Source organism: Aulonocara sp. 'chitande type north' Nkhata Bay, linkage group LG10 (assembly GCF_057382095.1).
Source record: "Aulonocara sp. 'chitande type north' Nkhata Bay isolate Kocher_YH1m ecotype deep benthic linkage group LG10, A_spYH_male_GT1.1, whole genome shotgun sequence".
NCBI classification, from domain to species: domain Eukaryota; kingdom Metazoa; phylum Chordata; class Actinopteri; order Cichliformes; family Cichlidae; genus Aulonocara; species Aulonocara sp. 'chitande type north' Nkhata Bay.
In genome coordinates, this window is record NC_141353.1 from 14823225 (window position 1) to 14844716 (window position 21492).

General features: G+C 42.5%; 1 protein-coding gene across 2 annotated transcripts; it reads right to left on the minus strand.

Moving 5' to 3' along the window:
* Positions 1-953: 953 nt before the first annotated feature.
* c2cd2l (c2cd2 like) lies at positions 954-21140 on the minus strand. 2 transcript variants are annotated; one of them, XM_086308483.1, is made up of 15 exons: positions 20801-21140; positions 18082-18534; positions 7706-7801; positions 7490-7609; positions 7067-7177; positions 6360-6467; positions 6132-6231; positions 5911-6043; positions 5288-5352; positions 4917-5038; positions 4206-4377; positions 3997-4095; positions 3512-3606; positions 2862-3075; positions 954-1946 (listed from the first exon to the last, which is right to left on the minus strand). In XM_086308483.1, the coding sequence occupies exons 2-15, from the start codon at positions 18433-18435 to the stop codon at positions 1702-1704; spliced, it is 2034 nt and encodes a 677-aa protein (XP_086164609.1). In that variant the 5' UTR covers positions 18436-18534; positions 20801-21140; the 3' UTR covers positions 954-1701. The 2 variants fall into 2 exon arrangements, with proteins under 2 accessions (XP_086164609.1, XP_086164608.1); XM_086308482.1 differs by having other exon boundaries at positions 956-1946; positions 3512-3645.
* Between the last annotated feature and the right edge of the window lie 352 nt (positions 21141-21492).

Genomic DNA, 21492 nt, shown 5'->3' on the forward strand with positions numbered 1-21492 from the left:
AGTTAATGCAGTCAGTTAAAAGAATATTTTCATGTTTTCAGACAAGACTCAATTGGCCCTAAAACCTATGTACAACTTCACATACTGGATCTATTTGCCTTCAAAGTATGCAAATGCTTTCTTAAAACCTGTGGCTGCTAGTAGATTTCATTAAAACCCTGAGTACCGTATTTCAACTCTAACCCACACCGAGTCCTCTTGCTTTGCCTGAGCGCAGCATTAGTGAACACTGAGACACACCAATCTCCTTTTTTAAATATAAACTGCAGAAATATTTTAGCGTGACGTACATATATCTAAAAAATATTACATTATCATAACAATCCCAAATGTTCATACAGGAAATGCTTTGCTATATTAGTTCATTATTAGGAACTAATCACATGGCAGCATTCTCTGCAAACAATTTCACCCGCAACCCTTTTGAGGCATTTAACACAACATGTCCTGCACAGTAATGATAGCTGTTACAACAATGAATTCTGTAGAAGCACGAGAAGAGGCGAGCACGCCTGATCGCGTTGCTGTTTTCCCCCGACAGAAGACTGCGAGACTTTCAAAAGTCTAAAAATCAGCTTCTGGCTTGATAAATAAGGTGGCTGGTTAGATTTTCAAAAGCAAAGTGAAGATATGATACTTCAGAGAAAGCACCTTTGTCAAAGTAAAAGTACAATATGATCTTTTCAGGTTTTTATATAAGATACAACATTTAATATTATTCTAAAACCAATGTCGAAGCAATCATGGATGGACATTATAGCTAGATCAAGACATTTTTTTTAAACTTACTTAAACTATGTGTTGAAAATTACATTTGTATGGAAAACACACCTTAATGTCTCTATATTATAGTGTAATGTAGCCATGATGATTAGTTGTAGGGGGTTCAAATAAATAGCACTTGTTTAATGGGGGCGATCGTGGCTCAAGAGTTAGGAGTTCGCCTTGTAATCGGAAGGTTGCCGGTTCGAGCCCCGGCTTGGACAGTCTCGGTCGTTGTGTCCTTGGGCAAGACACTTCACCCGTTGCCTACTGGTGGTGGTCAGAGGGCCCGGTGGCGCCAGTGTCCGGCAGCCTCGCCTCTGTCAGTGCGCCCCAGGGCAGCTGTGGCTACAATGTAGCTTGCCATCACCAGTGTGTGAATGTGTGTGTGAATGGGTGGATGACTGGATATGTAAAGCGCTTTGGGGTCCTTAGGGACTAGTAAAGCGCTATATAAATACAGGCCATTTACCATTACCATTTAATGAGTCCAACATATTAATAAATTACACTTTAACAACAAGCACATTTTTACATGTGCTGTTAAAAAAAATAAAAAGTCAAAAGTGCAACCAAGAGCATAGTGGCATTTTACATCATTAAAATGTTTTGGAGCGTTTTCACCACCAGTGCCAGTCCAACAATCCCAGAAGCGTGGAACATTTCTTTGTAGCTATTCCCATCTCCTCCACCGAGCAGCAGATTCCTCCTCAAATTTAACAACAATTCAGAGTCAGCGATGTGATTAAATGAGACTTCTGTCCTGAAAGTGCAATAATTTCTATCCAGAGGGGAGCCCTCCCAGAGGTATCCTCCTTTAAAGCTGTGCAGTTGACAACCCACCTGGGGCGCTCAGCCTGTCAAAGACCGTGCTGACGTGTAGTGATAACAGAGAACGCTCTCAGGATGACTCGTGTCCATGTCTGCTGGCCTCGAGAATTAGTTATCCAGTGCACTAGCTCCTCCATTGGCGGCCTTGCCTTTTGATTTGCCAGAAGAGCGGAAGGAGAAACGTTTGATGAGGCGCCGGGAGAAGCTGCCAGACTTTTTACGGCTGATGTTTGGTGCGGCGGTGAAGTTATTGCCCAAGTTGGAGATGTCTTCGTGGGACTGGCTAAGGCAGGACTCTTTCTCTCGATGTCTTCTGCGGAAAAGCAGCTTCGTCCCGCTCTGCAAAAAGCCCACTGCAGGAAACACATCGTGGAGTTACTTCTAGTTTCACAAATGATTTCAATTATTTCACAACATACATGACAAAAAATCCATGCATTTTTGCGACAGGCTGCTGATAACAAAGTGCCTGAAGACATCATCTAAAACTGGCTCTCTAAGTTCTCTGTCATGTGTAGACACAGCACTGACAAGAGTTTGGAGCCTTGTTTTTGCTTGAGCAATTCATAGGTAACGTAGCTTACCAAGCTAAAAGAAAAAAACATTCCTCTGAAAACAGTCAAGAACTGGACTGAAAATGAGTGAAGAAGCAGAAAACGTCCAAAGAAAACTTTGAAAGACCATCAGAAAGGTCGCATAACTATTGTTAAAAAGCACTTTGAAAATAAAGTCTGGCTCCTTGGAAGCAAAATATAAAGAAATGAGGGGTGGCTTAGTTTACTTATTACTGCTTCTCCCACTCCTCTGCCTCACCATTCAAATTTAATTATATTGCATGAAAAAAATAAATTAAATTACAAACAAACACACGTTAGTTTGGCTTTGTAGATGCTGAAGTATGGCCTCTAGAGGGCAGCAGCAGTAGAGGAACTGACTGTGGTAAATCTGTGAATTGAACCTGAAGTCCTGATGTTACCTAAGGCTATGAAATATTTGTTTGCATATAAGATACACTGTGCCGTTATTAATATATTAAAAAAAAAAAAAAGTGAGACATGAAAATTAAATCTAAAAGCAAAACGTCTTTGAGACTGAAAAAAATGTAAACCTGCTCATGAAATTCTGCTTTAATGACAAAACAAGAAACATATTTGAATAATTTACAGAATATTTCAATAGCTGAATAATGTTTTTACAGTTACGCTTTTCTGCGAGACGTTACTGAGAACTGGACCTGGATTCTTTACAGCACAGACTGCCTGCGTTACCTTTATGATCCTTGAGACTCCGGGTTTCCAAGGCACCAGTGGAGCCAGTATCTGATTCCACATCATCCACAGAAGGACGCTCTGATACGTCAGAGGGCGTGGTTTCATCTGGATCATGGTGACGCCCTGACCCGTAATGGTTGCCGTGCATGGCTGCGTCCATGGCTGCAGCGTAGCCACTTGATAATGCACTGTTATCTTCAGAGAGTGGAACCTGAAGCAGAGAAATAGATGTCACTACTGAAATTACACGCCATTACATGTATATGACGATTAAATTCAAATATACACGATTATCAGCACACTTTCTTTTAGTGAGGTTGTCGAGCGCTCCTGACACGTTTTCAAAGATTCTCGGGCAAAAATCAGGTCAGAAGATTCTCATTCTTCTGTAAAGTGGTCCAGTGGGGGGGCTGTGGACTAAATTTAGATCACACTTATTCTGCCCGGCTCCTCGTTGTATTTTACAGTAGATTCCCAGTAGCAGTCGCAGCAGTTATTAAGGCTTACAGCTAATTTAATATAAAGACTGAAGGTTGGACTATTTCCTTTCAATCATTATACAGGTAACTGATAACCACAAAATCGCTGAAGTTTTCAAATCAAACTCAAAGCACGTGTCTAGAAAGATGGCGTTTTCACTCTCTGACCTTTGACACACCCGAGATGATTAGCGTGCTCCTTTTCGTCGGTGTCTTCCGTGCTGCTCTGGACGCAGACTCTGTCAGCTGCCGTATGGCGGTTTCTGCAACAGGATCCAGGCCATTAGAGAGGCGGCTGCTCTCTGAGCAACAAAAAACACAAATATGTAAATCAGCACTATACTAGCAGACCACCATGTGCTATTTTTATTAAAATATATTGCTGAATTAACTGCTGTTGCACTACATATAAGTTTGTGCTTATCTTTTATCTGTTTTGTGTCAGCAATTAGCTTCCCGCTGCACCAAAAACAGCACGTAACTCCAGCCCGTGTGCGAGTTATGTGATGCTTTTGAAAAGGATTACCTGCACGGAGCGCACGATGCGTACTCAGAGTGCATTCCTCTCGACTCGTGTTACTCTGCTGCGTGTTGCTTATCCTACTTTGCATCTGTTATGTAAAACAAATCTGGTTTTCAGGGGCAGAACTCACTGCTCGCGTTGGGGCTGCTGCTGCTTCTGCTATCAGGCAGCACGGTGGGTTTCTTCTCATTCACCTCCACTTTAGACGGAGAACGCAACGGGGAGTCACCTGAAAGGGAACGCTGCTATTTCATTTCTTATTATTGACACTACTAAAAAAAACTCATCAGGCACCTGCCCTGCCTGGTTTGGTGACATGCTTTGCTTTGTCAAACGCACCTGGACTGCGATCGAGTTTAAGTCGGGACTGGACCGTCGTGACGGTGGTGACGATGGTTCCGTCTGGCATGATGGTTCGGTCCACGTCAACTTTCTTGGTGGGGGTGAGAGAGGAGCGAAGTAGCAGAGCTTTGTGGGCACTGCTAGGCTCCTGTGTTTCTTGGTACAACAGCTGGAAGAGGAAAAAAAAAAAAAAAAAGTGTACAAGCTGGAGGTTTCTTCCTGTTAAAAGGGAGTTCTTCCTTCCCACTGTCACATAGTGCTTGCTCAAAAACGACTGCCTGATTGTTGGTCTTATATAAAGCACCTTAATCCAACTGTTGTTGTGCTTTGGCTCTATATATAAATTGGAAATTAAGTTATTAAGAAATGACAGAATTTGCCAAATGAAATGTTACCCCACAGAGACAAAGCACGTTTATTCTCATTTTCTCTCTCTTTAAAGACAATGTGGACTAGAAGAAAGCCAAAAAAAGAGCAACAAGTTGGCTGCTGGAAAGTCTACAAGAGATCTGACACAGCGATTATAAGAATGACAATGGATTTTGTATCAGCTGTTACACAACACTGCCTCTTTTGTTGGGAATCTTTGATAAAGTCCAGATCTAGATAATAAACCGTAACGCAACCTTCGTTCTGCGTCAAAGCACAAGTAAGAATTTCAAACACTCCCTACACTCTTACAGAAATCTAACTCGTCTGGTCACTCACCTCAGCGGTGATGACAGCGTTTGGCGTTGAGTCTTGGCCAGACCTCATGGACAATACGTGCTGCCCAGTGGGAACTTTACCCTGGATGTCCAAAGCAATGGAGGCGTGACCTGGCAGGAATTCTAATCATATTTAAACACAAAAAGAATATAAACAAATTGTACAAAAAGCAAAAAGGTCTTTCCTTTTACTGTAGTTCTGAGGCCAAAAAAAACGAGCCTCTCCAGACATCACAAAATGCTAACAAAGACAGTGAGTCTGCCAATACTGCATTTTCAGCACTGATGACTCTGCTTAAGCTGTAATATGTTCCTGCTGATCAGCTTTCTGAGCAGCAGCCAGTAGTAAATTGCTATTGAACTATGCCTTACGTTCCCGTTTGCCACTCCGCTCCAGAAGTCTCACTCTCAGCTCTTTGGTTTCTGGGCCCAGCTCCCTTCAAACACAGGAAACAAATGAGTTAGCATTACAGTGAAACTCCATTATCCAAGTATTATTATTTCAATTAAATACGTTTCTTTCTACAGCCATTACTTCTCTGGAACATTAATATTAATACAAATATTTTAACTACTTGATTGTGACTGTGACATTATGGGCTCAAGAAATTCTGATGTTGCTAAATCTGAATTGGAGCATTAAAATAAAAGATCCCCAAAACTGTTGCAACTTTAGGGAGTTTAGAAGAAAGTATTGTGGTCTAGTCTTCAGACCAGGCTTAACACCCAGTTTCAGACATTTCTTTCTACTCTTGGATTTGTGAGAAAGAGCTCTGGCTGTGAGCACAGCAGCTCCACCACTTGCTGTTCAGACCTTCTGGTTGTAAGGGGCAGCCAATCAGAAGAGAGGAGGATTATTTTAAACTGTGAATCATGCAAAGCTGCTCTAGCAAAGTGCAGGAATAAAATGAGGGCTGCAAATGAGGCCAATAGGTGACCTGCAAATGCATCACAATCATTACACCCTGAATCTGCTTTCTAACACGGCAGCTTACAGAGTAATATCTTCACTCCATTCCAGTGCAGCATTGGCACTGCTGGGCACAGGCAGGAAGCGGGTTGTTCTCTCTGTAGACGGTTGGTCCAGGCTCAGGACACAGCACAGCTCCCCTGATTTAGACCATTGACCTGCAAAACACACAATGACGCAGTGAGACTTCGGTAATCAGCAGGAAGCTGTGCGGAAATGATCTGACGCTGGGGGAAAATATCTGACCTTTACTTAAGGTCGCCCTGAGCTGCCGGAGGAGTAGTCGTCTCACCAAGACACTCTGGGATACAGAGTTCAATCCCACTGAGAGACTGTCCATGGGGGCCTGGGAGTGTGCAGAAAGGGGGGTGGAGAGCTCAACAGTGAAACAGCTTTAAGTACATCATCTATTTTATTATATAATCTATACATCTTTTAGTTAATTTGTCTCATTAAAGGCAGTAAATTTCTCACCAAAGGACTGGACGTCCTGAGATTGAGGACCATGGCTGGCTGAGTGCTGAACAGAGTATCTTCTATCAGACCCTTAATTGTGTCTATGTCTGCTTCACCTTCAGTGCACTGTGAAGAAAAAAGCACACTTATTACTCAGTGATGGTTAACCAACACCCGCTGAACCGAACTAACTACAGCCACAAATTGAGGGTTTATTTATTTCATCTCAATTCTTACAGGATCCCAAAGGAAAAAAATTACTGCAGCTTTAATCTGAGAGCATTTTCACCTCTGGGGGGCTGAACCAGCCTTGATACTTCACCCACGCTGGGCTTGCTACGCCGTATAAAGCAGGCTTTTTATATTCCCGTATGGTGGATGTCATTAGTCAACACAATGTCTTGTGCTAAGTATTTGTTTCCTTTTTATTTTATTAACGTTGTTACTTCCTCAGACAAATGGCATTTAATGGCATGCCCATTTATATAACAATATTAAAGGACGGCACTTCCTTCGTGACTAATCTTGGGTTTAATGGGATGGAAAGTCACTTGCATGCAAATCAGTGCATGCTGATTTACAAAGAAGACAAATTAGATACGGGAAATTTTTTTTAATGTGCGTTTCCTTTTTTAATAACACACGCATGCTTTTAATTTGAAAAATGTGACGGTCACTGAGAGCAGTGACATCAAATTAGTGCCATTAGCGGTAAGCGTTCCCACCCGTCTCTGCAGCTTGCATGGAGACACGGTCAGAGAAAACGACGGCTGCTTGGAAAGACTCCAGGATATCAGCAGCCCCTCATCCTCCACCTCCTCCAAGCATGCCACAACCTGATGGAGGTAGACGGAGCGGGGGGGGGGCAGGGACGGTAAGAAAATAGTAACAGGCAGTTATAACAATAGATATTCTCTGTGCAGCAAATTGTCATTAATAAATAATTGTCTTACATTAAAATGCATCAGGTAACAGAAAAACATTTCACATTTAATGACCACTGCAATGAGGGCACAGATGACATGCGACTGTCTGTGTAAATTTTCACATTTGAATAACAATGCAAATCACGCTCTGACATTTGTTTTTTTAGAGGTCTGGTCTCCCGTGTACAAATTGCTAAAATCCAGGTGCAGTGCTTCAGGTACCTTTGCCACCACAGGTGCTATAGTGATCTGATAGGTGTCCATAGAAATGGCAACTGGCGACTGCTGGGTGACCGTCACGGGTAACCTGACCCTGTCTACTGAACAATTACAGTGCAAAATCTGCAAAAGAAAAAGAGAGGAGGACAAATACTCATGCATACATACACTCAAAATGCACTGCTCCTGATGTCACAGGTATAAGCAAAGATTACTAACCATTCGGTTTGCTGACTGGTCAGTGCAGCTCACGCTTTCTATTGCAGAGGCAGCACTTATCTGGAGGCTGCTGTCAAAAGTGATCTGAATGGAGCTCTGGCAGAGACAGAGGAAGAGAAAAATGTCCCAAACATTACACACGAGAAAGAGAAAAGAGACTTTGAGATGACAAAAGATGTAACAGTGCAGGGATACAGCCTTTAATACAGCTGACTAGCAGCTGGGTATGTGGAACTTGCTTTATGGACCTTTGATCATATCATAAAGTAAACTGCTAATTAATCCTGGTATTTAATGCATTTAAACAGTATCTGCTCGCATAGCTCTTCCTAGATACACTCACATAAGACAGTGACTGTGTCGTTCACATGTTGCTCATCCAATGCAGTCTTTAAAAAGTAAGAACTACTGTTTGTTCCTGTTTGTACACTTCCCTGTTAAAGCAACCGCACTGTCTTTGCAGAAGCCCAAATGTTCCTTATAGCTGTAGTAACCATGACGATTACTATGCGATCGTTTTCTTGTGTTTAAGTTCCAAAGTGCAAGTGAAAAGACTGATAGTAGAATTCACATGTATCTATAGTCACTCTTGTAAGTGCTATACGGCTATAAAAAGGCAGTGCTGAACAAATGCATGCAAATGCATTATTGAATTTACAGTTCATGGCCGACCACAATTGTGATTTAAGCCCAGGCAGCTGCATGGATTAGTGGGCTCAGATGAAAAATGTCCGAAAATACTGACAAAAAAAACCAACACATGTAGTGGTAATTGTGTTAATAATACATTTATATAATCCTTTTTTGTAATCCTTCAGAAGTTGGGAGATTTAATGCTCCTGGCTGCTGAGAAAACCCCATGTCTCAGACCTCGTAGCAGCATCTATTTATCAAGTCGGTGCTTACTCGAGCTTACAGCCGGGCACGTTTTCCTGTGTGGAGGACAGCCCTAACAAGAGGAAGAAGTAACTCGGTTTTAAGAAAAGATTCAGCAGAATCACACGGGCACGGCGGTGACCTACTATCACTATGTGTGCGTGTGTTGGCCAGAAGATCTGTTTTACTGGACAGCTTTAACTGAGAAGCGCGAGAAAACAAAATCCCCTATTGTCACAGCATATGTTCCACTAGGTCCAAGTCCAATCTGTATCAAACACAACAGCGGAGGCGGGGCAGAGGTGGGAGGATGATATAACAAAGTTTGTGGTGTGCGTGCGAGTGTGTGTCTGTGTGTGTGTCACTTATTGCAGCCAGAAGGGCAGGAAGCCAAGTGCTATGCCGCAAGCTTACGTAGGTTCCCCTGGACTAACACTGCAGTCACATGACCGCAGCGTACAACCGGCTGTGTTTACTTCAGTTGGCTGGAGCCTCTAAAACTGCTCAGTCACCCAACTGTTCATTTGGATTAAAGTGCAGAGCAAATATGATATATCAGATTGAGAAATACAGCTTAAACCCTGTCTGTGTCACTGCAGGCGGGCACATTAGCATCTTTGCCGTGGAACTAAACGGAGTCATCTAGCAGAAATTATTACGAGGAAGGCACAGCAAAGTCCATTTTTGTAGACTGCTTTTACAACATTTTGCTTGTATTAGATGGCTTCTGGTGTAATTATAGAGTAAATATAAGAAGACAGGCAACAAAGCCGCCTGCAGTGAAATGAGGACATCACACTTTGATCGCCACCAGAAAACAAAAAAGACACCCTTGAATCCAGAGTCAGATTTCTGGCGAGTCAAACTGCACTTACAGCACAGATTTGTGTTTGTGTGCATCAAACTTGCTAATCCGTGTTGAAAGGAAACTGACAAATTTCTTTTTTTTTCTTTTCCAAATGACTCCAGTAAACATGGCAGCAAAACATTGCCAGCATGTGTCAATCACTCATCATTCATAGGGAAAAGAAGGCCGGCTCGCTCCAGCTTTGTTCATGATTTCAGTTAAAAATCATTTTCTACTCTTATCTTTTTTCCAGCACTATCCTTTTTTGGGTTTGTTGTAAGATGCACCTGAAAAATTATTATGGGAAAATATTCAGCCATTATCGTTTATTGTATTTTAGCAAGTTAATAGAATATCTAATTAGCAGTAGGTTTATGGTTTCTCTTCCTTCCAGGGAGTTTACACCCATTGGCTTTATAAGGAGCCATCTGCTGCACTGTGGTGTTTTGTATCCTCCTTGGCAGAGGCTACAGACCTCATTTTGTCATGGAGAGAGCAGTGCTAGTAGCATGGCCGCTGATTTGTCCTTGTGATCCACCGCTGCTCAACAGAGTGTATGTGAGGGGTATTTCTGGGTAGAGACAGTTCCTGAGGACATCCATAGTGTCACTTCAGGTTTGTCAGCGTCCCCCCCTTTGGGTCTAACTGGCTGAACGCCTCTGAAAAGCATGTGGGTCAACCAGAAATACACTCCCCCATGGCTTCTGATGACCCTCATTTTCCTTCCCTATATTTTATGTTATCTGAGCTTCCTGCTATAACAAGGTGCACGATTGGAAAATTACAATGTTCATGCACAGGAAAAAGCATACATGAAAATTATTATTGATGTAATTACTCAAAATGGCAAAATAACAGACGGGGTCTGTGTGAGGGCAATGTCAACAAACTGAATGCGTACATGCTGCCATACTAAAAACAGCCAGAGGGCTACACCTTGGACAGCTCTCCGTCCAGCCCTATGATGGACCATGATGGACACGGAGAGACAGACAACCGTTAGCTCTACAAATGGAACTATATCTACTGTCTCTACTTCTTCTATCAATAATGCAGCTAAAATTAGCATTTTTGTATAGACAGTATAAAAGATGGATGGAGCCACTGTGACTTTACCCACTGCTTGCTATGAAGCCTCGATCTGAGTAGTTTCTTCTATTTCCACCTTAGTGATGTGAAATTGGATGTGACAGGTTATGGCTGTATCTGACTGAGAAACAAAGGAAACTGTAAGCCCATTAGCTAATTAGCTGAAGCTGATCCTAGATAATTGTTCTTTCTAAATGTTAGAATTGAACTGAATTTACAAAATGGACATCATGTTCTATTTAACATACCTGAAACGAGACACTAAGCTGAGGTTTTTACTGACATAATAGAGCAAGCAGGCACACCTAGAAGTCTTAGCAACCAGAGGAGTCGCTCCCTGTTGGCCATTAAAAAGACCATCATTTTTTTATATTGTCTACTATTTTTTTTCTACAGCTTTATTGCTTCATTATCCCACAAGCTATAAATCTGGAAGTGGGAGTACAAAGAGAGGGAGTTCTTGAAGTTTCTCCTAAAACCAAATGGCTAGCATGTGAGATTAACATGCTAGCCACTAGGATTTAACACCCAGTCACTACTTTTTTTTACTCTTTTAGGAAAGCCATAGTCCAACACCCACCATGTGAAAGCTTGGGTTACTATTAATACTATTATTAATACTAAAAGAATGATAGTACAATTCATGTATTTCTATAGTTACTCTCCTAAGTGCTATATGGCTAAAAAAAAAGGCAGCGCTGAACAAATGCATTATTGAATTTACAGTTCATGGCGGACCACAATTGTGATTTAAGCCCAGGCAGCTCCGTGGATTAGTGCACCGGTCCCCAACCCTCGAGCCATATAAAAATTATAAACAGAGTCCGTCACAAAGGGCAGCCCTGGTGAAGTGTCCGTTAATACTGGCAAAAAAAAACCCCCAACACCCACGATGTGAAAGCTTTCACAGGTTTCACAGTAGTCCTGTAAAAGAATTAAGGAATTAAGAAAGGAACCAGCAGCCAGGTGCTGCTGATCAAATGCAGTTTGCTAATCAAATGCTGATCAAACGCACTTTGCTAATCAAATACACTTTGCTGGACATACCAGCATTTTCACCCCAAGGTCAGAGCATGCAATGCTCAGACCGTACAAACCCAAGAACTACACCTCAGACTCTACAGGCATCAGGTAGCATGTTAAATGTTAAAAGTTCATGACAGTACAGCTAGAAAAAGACTGAACCAGTGTGTTTGGAACTTGTTTGGAAGGGTTACCAGGAGAATGTCTCTCCTATTTAAAAAGAACATGGCAGCTTAGCTTTGCAAAGCCGCATTTGAACAAACCACAAGATTTCGTGAACTTTGGATGAGACGTTTGCTCAAAATGCACCGCCACATTTGGAAAACGCCTAATGCAGCATATCAGCACAAACTCCTCATACCAACTGCCGAGCACGGTGATGGAGGGGTAATGATATAGGAAAAAAGAAAATTACCAAGTCGAAGTCCAGACCTCAAATCGATTCAATCTAAAGAAAGCTGCGCATAAACAAATGCCTGGAAACCTTGATGGACTGAAGCAGTTGTACAAAGTTGGCCAAAATTCCTCAAGAGTGATGTGAGAGAGTGATAATGATTAAAAAAAACGAGTGCTGCAAGTTATTCCTGCTATAGACTCTTTTAGAAACTACTGAATCAGGGAGTGTTCTTAGCTTTTTACATGACTGCACCGAGTCATTAAAGGTTTTTTTTCTAAAGTATACCTAAGAATTGTAAAAAGTTACAGTGAATCTGGAAAGACAGTAGTGCCTTAAGTATCCAGTAATCCATCTTCACTTCAGAATTTGTTCAGGTACTATTAAATTTACATGTTGGATATTAGCTGAGCCTATTTAAATGCTGAGTCATAGCCTCAGAAAGAAGTTGGCGTAATAGTAGATTTTGGCTGTTCAAATAAAACTGGCTGGTGAAGATGGAGCTCATCATTAGCTCTGACTAAAGGATGAAAAGGTTGGTTTCCTGCACTATGGTATCAAATCAGCGCTGAGTGTTTAATGTCCCCTGTTGTTAAGAAGGAACCTACTTGAGAATAATCACAGGGCATTAATCATCTACCAGCAGCTCTCAGAGGGAGAAGAAGTGAACTGTGTCCTCAAGCTATTCACCAGACTCTTTATAATTGCAGATTGTGAATATACAGGGAGCTTCCTTCCCTGCAGATGTACGCTCGTTTTGTCCTCCCCTACCACTCAGTAATGATGGCTTGACAGCATGTGTCAGCTGCACACACAGGCTGCTGATGCCTTATGATCTGCACGTCTGGGGCGGCCGACCAGTCCAGTCCTTCAAGACTCCTCTACAAACTAATCCAGCCAGAGACATCTGAGTAGCTCCATATCGAGTCATTTCTTCTGAGGCAAGATTATATCCAGAGGCTCACGCTGTAAATACTTCAACAGACAGGACATTTTTGCTGGGTAAACAACTGAGAACTGAGTCTGCATAATGGGAATACACTCCAAAGCTACAGGAAGAGACCAAAAACACAGACATGCTGCTGCCGATGTTTAAATTAAACCATGCTACGCAATTCATGTCAGATCAGACGTAGTTATAGTCGGTGTCAGAAGTAAGTATTTGAGATTATTGTGCAGAATGTAAAAATCACTAGAATCTGACATCAGAGATGACGTACTTCTGTTAACATCGCAGCAATGAGCTGTAATGAAGCCTTGGGGCCCTCGCTGGACTACAAGGACAGACGAAGCGTGAGAAGGGGGTGGGGTGGAGCTGGTGGTAACAAGTATTAGTTACTGAGACAAGAGGTAGACTGTGTATCTTCGAAACCGTGAAGAAGAATGAAGCACGGCTGGTGCTCCACCTGTTTACCCTGGGTTTGCAATCGTCTTCTCTAATCTGTATCAGATACTGTGTAGGACACAGAAAATCAAACCTCATGGCTTTAAGTATCTGCAAAAGAAAAATGCCTAGCTTCTTTCTCTCCTCACACAACAGTCTATTTGGGTAGTATAAGCATTCTGAGCTGTGCCGTTCTGCAGCACAAATGTACTTTCAAGTCATATTACATTTAAATAAGTCCTCATTAGCTGCCTCAATATCCTGCAATCTCACTACAAAGGGATGAGGCATTTGTTGCAGTTTATGTAACAAGCCCAAACCCCGGTGTCAGTACTCAGCCCTCTGAATCTTTTTGTGTGTGTGTGTCTCATCATGCTGTTTCAAATGCTGGACATCAGGGTCAGGGTTGGGTCTGCCCTCTGGAATGTTTTGCTACAAGGACAGAGCACTGTGACAACACTGAAAATGAGCGAAACAGCAAAAGGATTCCTGGCCTTACATCACTCCCCGCTGTAGTCAACAATATATCGACAAGCACGCCAGAGTCAGCCGTCCGGGATGAGGGATGTTCAAAACTGCACAGTCGCGTCGCTGACACGTAGGAAGATATCAGGAAAAAAAAAGACCCTAAGACACTTTTTGTTTCAGTGATCTCTTTTCAATGTGGCATCAAACCAAAAACCTGCATCTAAAATATCAACTTTCGCAATCGAGAGCAGCAAAGTCTTAAAAACTTTATGTGGTAAGGTCACAATAGCAGGCTAGATCACACTGCCTGTCATTTCAACTATTTTACTTCATAATTTGAGTATAAAACCAGTTTTTCCTGTATTAAGCTGAGGCACATTCTCAAACTTGTTGTTTCCTGACTTCAAGTGAGGTAAACAACAGAGCCACCAGCTCATAGCTGTGTGTGTGAGTGGCAAACAGGGGTTTAGTCCTGGCTAGGTAATGTAAATAAAATTCATACACTGTATGAAAAAAAATTAATGTAACCACCAGGTCTGAAAATAAAGCTGCGGAAATGACTTAAGCTTTGATTCTTTGACTCTCAAAAAGACATTCAGCTGTATAGAAGCTATAAGACAGTGACCTTATTCCTCACTCATTTAACTTTGTGAGGTTGTTTGTTAACTTCGAGTCTTCAAAGTCTATAATCAGGCTCCAAAGAAACAACAGGATGACATCCAAATGCCAGTTTATGTATGATGGTCCACCTCTTTTATACACTTCGTGATAAAATACAACAGGAAGGAAGTTTTATGATAAATGAAAGAAATATTGTTAATCTGGTCATTTTTAACAGATGAAATGGGACCATCAGTGCTAACTGGGGCTTATCTCCACAGGAATTTTCGGGGACTGTTAGTACATATATATTAAAATAATTATTGGGAAAGAATAAATCATAAAAATACAACTTGCAGACTGGCAGGAGGTTTGATGAACCCTTTCTGTTGCTCTAACTTGACCTTGCATGCTCAGTCAGCTTGCCTTTATTTGGATAAATTTCAGCATAGTAATTATTTAAAGACCTCTGTCACCATCAATCTTAAGTGCCGGAAAAGTACTTAGGTTAATGCTATAAAGGATTTGCGTACTAATCCCCACGATGACACTGAAGCACCACTTCCCCGGTGCTGTGTTCCTCCGGGGAAGCTCATGTTTTGCCCGATGTAGAAACACAATCATGCACGTCCGAGGAGAATATGAGTCTTTGGGACCGTAATATATGTTCACGTGTCTGTTTTCAGAGCGGCCACAGAAACCTGCCTGGCAGGTGGCAGAGCCTCGCTGTATGCGAGAAGCAAAGAATGCGAGGCGACAAGTTTCTTGCCACTTAATGCTTGCCGTATCGCCGCGGCTCCTTACAGCAGGTTTTTCCAGTCTGGTTTTTACGTGGCAGGTGAACATAATACAGCTAAGACACACTTAACTGGCTAATAGAACACGATACTACTTAATAATGAACAATTGAATAGTGTCACATCCAATGCACCTGTTGTTGATGGTAAAACGGACGCTATGGAGACCGAAGCATGTGCCCCTTAAGCTTCAAGACAAAGACTGCTTCTTAGATTACATCCTGTGGGTTTATCTTTGAAACAAGGCACACTGGTGATTTGGTACTTAAGAGTAATGTTCAAAGGTTCATTAAGAAACTAACATTGATTTGCATATGGCCCAGACACATTTAGAACAACAGCTTGCTGTGTTTGCAGACAGTATGACTAGCAGATATTTTATTGTGATGAATGAACTCGGGAAGCTCTGGTTCACACACTCGGCTCACAAACTAAACACCCCATGGACAAACACACACAGCCAGCTCGTCTCTGTGTCCTCCAACATTGACTTGCTTGCCCAGTGTTATAAAATCACCTCCCAGTGAACTTCAGACACTTTATTGACCCTTTTTCTGCACCTTTCTAGTCTAACTCAAAGTCCCTTCACTGTGGTCTGAAAGCATTTCATAAGTTGGAACAGGGGTCACAGACCGCACACACACAGTTCATGTGACTATAAATGAGCTATGAGCAATTACAGCCAGGTGACGGTGCTTTTTATCTTTGAATTATTGTAAAATCATAAAACATTTTATGAAGGTAAATACAGCACGCTCGGCACCTGGAAACTGCCACTAAAGGCTCACCCAGGGTTCACTTCAGTGTTTGAGTGTCTTAGTAAATGAGAGTGTCAAAGGTCAAAGCAGATCAGCCAGCCGAGGTCATAGTGAGATAACTCGGCTGACAGCAATATAGTGAAGAAAAACGATCCACTACAGCACAGGGACCTCTGACTATCAGCACAAAACGGGGTTATATGAAAGCAGGTATCGAAAGCTCAACAGACTTACTCCTGCATACAAAACATGTACAAAGTGCAGAGAAGATACACTTTTCTGCCACTTTATTAGATACACCTTTTGCCTTTAGAGCTGCCCAAATTCTGTGTAGCATGGATTCCACAAGTGGCTGGAAACATTCCTCAGAGATTTTGGTCCATGTTGACATGATAGCAGTTGATGCAGATTTATCCGCTGCTCATCCAAGATGTGAGTCTCCCACCGCATCTCAAAAGCGCTCTGTTGGGTTGAGATCTGGTGACCGTGGAGGTCATTCGAGTACAGTGAGTTTATTGTCGTGTTCAAGAGATCCGATTGAGATGTTCTGAGCTTTGTGACATAGTGCATTATCCTGGAAGCAACCATCATCAAAAATACTTAAATGGGCTGTGGCATTAAAATTATGTTCAGTTGGTACTAAGGGGCTCAAAGTGTGCTAAGACAATATCCCATTCATACAGTGGAGGATGGATTTTCATGTTGCGACCCTACCATCCAAATTTTGTAGCTGAAATTGAGACTCATCAGACCAGAGCCTATATAATCTGTAGCCTCAGATTCCTGTTCTTAGCTGACAGGAGTGGTCTTCTGCTGCTGTAGCCCAGAGATGCTCTTCTGCACACCTTGGTTGTTACAAGTTGCTATTTGCATTATTGCTATTCCTCTATCAGCTTGAAGCAGTCTGACCATTTTCCTCTGACCTCAGGCATCAAAAAGGCATTTTTACCTTCAGCAACCACTCAGATTGCTCAGGTTGAACTTCAACAGGCTGTCTTCACCATATCTGCATGCCGAAATGCTGCCATTTAATTGGCTAACAAGATAATAAGATATAGCTGAGCAGGTGTACCTAATAAAGTGGCTGTGATTGTACCTCCAATTCAAAGAAACGCAAGGCAAGCAGTCTTCAAAGCTCTGTGCTCTCATTTAGATGTTTAGATTCTTATCTGTCACATAATGCCATTAATGACCTGAAACAGATGGTGAGGCCCTGATCCCAACTCATGGGGTCAGTCTGGGGTCACAAGAAAAGGTGCCTGAAATACTCGGTTATGAAAACAGGTCATCTTTTAAAGAAAACCAAATACTTGCATTGTAATAATTTTAATGGTATTATTTCTGAATAAATGCTCTCCTATGGAAGATGTTTACTCTGGACATCTGCAGATGAGCTCTCAAACAACAAAGGTTAGGTGACCCTCACGAATCAGAAAACAAGTGCTGTTTGTTGCAGATGTGCAATGCATGTGATTGATCTTGTCTGACCCCTTTAAACTCCCCGCCAACTCATCTCTCGATAAACACGCACGGTTTTAAAAGTGGGGGGTGTAGAGGAGCCACCTCCGTCTGACTTTGATTCACACAGATGAAAGAACGACTTAAAGGGAGAAAGACCTTTAGGGACACTGGACACAAAGTGGCAGGCTGTCTCCAGTGCTGAACCCACTGAATCAAACATTGATGCGTTACGCTGCGTTCTAACTGATGGCCAAGGTTACGAGCTGAAGGGAGGGTGACACAGCCATTCTTTTCATTCTGCCTCTTTCCCGATTTGATCAAACACACATCTACTTCTTCCCATGAGGGTATAAGACTATTTTTATGAGGTGTGGGTGTTACTGTGGCTGTGCTGACTGCTCTTGCGTCTCCACTCTTTTGTGCATTAAATCAGAGCTGTTACGCAAGGCTCTGCCCCCCATCCTCTTACCGATTAGACACTCCAACTCCCACACCTCCACCTCCTCTGCCTACACACACACTTCCAGCTGCACATGAGCACACCGACTGTATCAGCTCCTGCTTAACTATTTATGCCTCCACTTAATGGAGTAACCTCTTGTGCACACACACTGGCATCATGTTTAATCAGCTCTCTTGTTAAATATGATGTATTAAAAGCTTAAAGATTTCAACTCACCCCATGCCTGCAAGCTTGCTCGTTCAGAGCCTTGACCCAGGTCCTCTGAAACAGCTCCCTGAAGGACTTGAAGGAGAACAGAGAGGTCAACAAGCCTTTAACCCCGGCCTCAGATGTGGGTCGTCCATCCCGGCCGGAGCGGAGCTTCAGCAGGAAGCCCCACAAAGCTCCGGCCAAGCTCTTATTTGGGTGCTGCCTCCAGGCTGGGTCTCGGCTGTGTCGCTTTGCTGCCTTCCTGGCTCTCCACAACCGCAACACAGTCAGCGAGTACTGGAACAACCATCCCAGCACGATGACCAAAGAGGCGAGGAAGAGACCCACCAGGCACAGCCAGCTCAACTCCTGGAGCTCCATCACCGCCTCCAGCAGCCTCTCATATCATCAGCTCCAGATGGAAATAACAGGACTGTGAGTGGTGAGCAGATCAGCTGCTTTTAGGGTTGCCAACCGTCCCTTAAAAAACGGAATCGTCCCGTATTTAGAAACAAAAGTACACGTCCCGTATTGAGCTAATAAGGGACGCACTTTGTCCCGTAATACAGTGAGAATCAAAAGTAGTCTATAAATGTTTATGGAATTAACGCTTTGTTTGAAAACATAATTCCCAGCCCCTCTCCTGCTTTGTGACCAATGAGCTGACAGCACACTTATGACAATTCGAGTATGACAATTCAGATTACCGCTCATCTCATTGGTCGAGGAAAGGTCGCTTGCGGAGAAAATACCGGAAGACAACAGATGACCACAACAAGAAGCATGGCCAACAGGGGAACAAACGCCGACACTGCAGTGCAAGTCTCGGACGACAGTACACCTAAAGCTGGGCAGACACTGTGCGATTTTTTTCAGTCACGTTATTCAGCTCCTGCTCAAACTGCACGATTGACTCGCAGGGGTTAGAAGTTGGCAGGTCACGATGCAGGTCTCACACTATACCGCCCGATGCTCTGATGCGACCTGAGTGCTCACACTGTGCCTCCATAACATGAAGGTTATAACAGAAAATCTGTCGCTCTCCCTCTGTCTTTCACTCACACAGACACACCACCATCAACTTTGCTAAATTGCTTATGAAAAACATTGATCAGGCAGCTGTGATTGAGCAGCAGTGTAAATCCAACTATTTTCACGGTTGTTGTGGTCGTGATAATTTTGTGATGCCACATCGAAAAGGCTCGGATGAGCTTTCCAAAGTTCTACAAGTTGTGCCTCCATCGCTTGTGTCCAGATCACACGCTGCACAGCCGTGCTGCTCCGTCTTTTTCACCGACGTTTACGTGTTTGCGCATGTGCAGTGTGAGCGGCTGTGGTGACACCCTCACGAGCGATTGATGATCGGGAGCTGGTCGTGAGGTGTTAATCGCTTCTCGTTACCCCACGTATACTACACGACGCACGATGAAGGCCAAAATCGGGCCGATCACCAAATCGGTCGCACGACTCAAAAATCTTCTCAAAATGGGCCAAAAATCGCACAGTGTGAGCCCAGCATCAGAGCAGCAATGTTTGTTGCTCAGAGAAAGAAAAGAAAAAAAGGCTGCAAAAGTACGGGGAGGAATGGGAAAAGGAAAACACCTGGCTGGAAAAGTGCACGATAACACCTATAAAACGCACTGCACTGTGTGCCGGCGCACTTTTTCCATAGGCATGCTTCTAGTGGTGGGCACATGAAGAACATGAGGGGCGTGAAAGCTCGGGGAACCCTTAACCAATTTCTTGTCCACCAGGCCACGGCAGAAGCAGATATGGTATGTAAACATTGGTTTGTTGTTTTTAAACCCTCTGGTTAAGGTTAATATGGGCATGTGCAGTGAATATCAGCGCTATGTGGCCAGAAGTGTGATAATATAATTTATTTTGTGTAATAGACAACTGCAAGGATAGATGATTATAACAAATAGATGACTAATACATAAAAGTAATACATAGATTAATAATGATGATGAGTTATGATGCGTAATCATGGGAACAAGTGGGTTTACAAACAGGAGCAGCTGATTAGCATTAGAAAAGCTGAAATAATACCTCAACTGAAGCCAATTGTACTAAATGCACTAAATGTGCACAGTTACAAGAATATTTTTCGTTCTATTGCTTTCTATTAATTTATATAATTTTAAGTTAAGCAGGACAGAGTTCTTTTAAAGAAAGATTTACTTATATTCTCAAAAGTTAAGCATGACAGGCTTCTGTTTAAGAAAGAGACCTGTTTTACTGTGTTAATGTTGTCATTTTGAGCTAAAAATAAATGGCTAAATGATCATTTGTTTCACATGTGTTCATATCACAAAGAATATGCATCTGCTTAAATCAAATTCAAGTCAAATGGTTAAAAAATAATTTCACACACAAAAAAAAGAGCTACCACACTGGGAAGGGTGAAGACAACTGGGTCGCCCGGCCCTGGCCACGAGGTGTCCCTTATTTATTTTTCAGGGAGTTGGCAACCCTAGCTGCTTTCAGCCTGCGAGTGGCAGCAAACAGACGGTCGCGTTGATTACCGGTAATGGAGAATTTACACCGTGGTTATAACGATAAGAACCAATTTTCTTTTTTTTCTTTTTTTTAGGTCAAAATAAAAATTTGTATTAAATTAAATTAAAGATTAGGCTGTATATTAAAAAAAAAACCTACTGCGTTTGCGCCATGCATGTATATAAAACATGTATACGATATCTAATAATAATATACAGAAAAGTCACATAACGTAGCTTCATACCAAGCTGAAGTTTAAGCGGTCCGAGCTGCAGGCTGCAGGTAATCGAAAACAAATGAAGCCGTGTTCATGGCGATATGGAGCGCTTCCAACAACAACTGTGTCTGTCCCATCTTCGAGCGCTTAGCGATGCTTCAGTGTGTTTGTTGTCATCTGTCGATCCCAACACAAGCCTCCAGCTCTCCGCCTGTGCGATACGGGCCCCGGCGCATTTAAAATCTCCGCTGGTCTCAGCTCCTTCCTCCGCAACCCCTCCACGGCGACGATTTAACAAACAACAGCATCGGCAGACAGGTGGCGCTGCAGGGGACGGACTCATCAAAAAAACGGAAGCTGGTCGGACCTTTCAAAATAAAAGGAGGACACAAAACGGCGTTTGTGTGTGGAGGGTTGTTTTTTTTTTTTAAATAAATGTTTAATGTTTCAAGCACGAATACAAATATGACAATTACTGTCAAAAGACGCAATCAATTGCCAGAGAGAACAGTGATTACTATAACAATGTAAACATGCAAAATAAAAGACTGCTACACAGATGCAAGCACACCAACAGTATGTGATATTAAATTAAATATCACACTGGGAAGAGAGAAAAAAAACAAGGGGAGATACATTTTATCTCAGATATCCAAATCAGTGGGAAGGGAATCTTTGGTTTCATCCTTTTCTCAACATTAAGCAAGAATTTCTGTTTC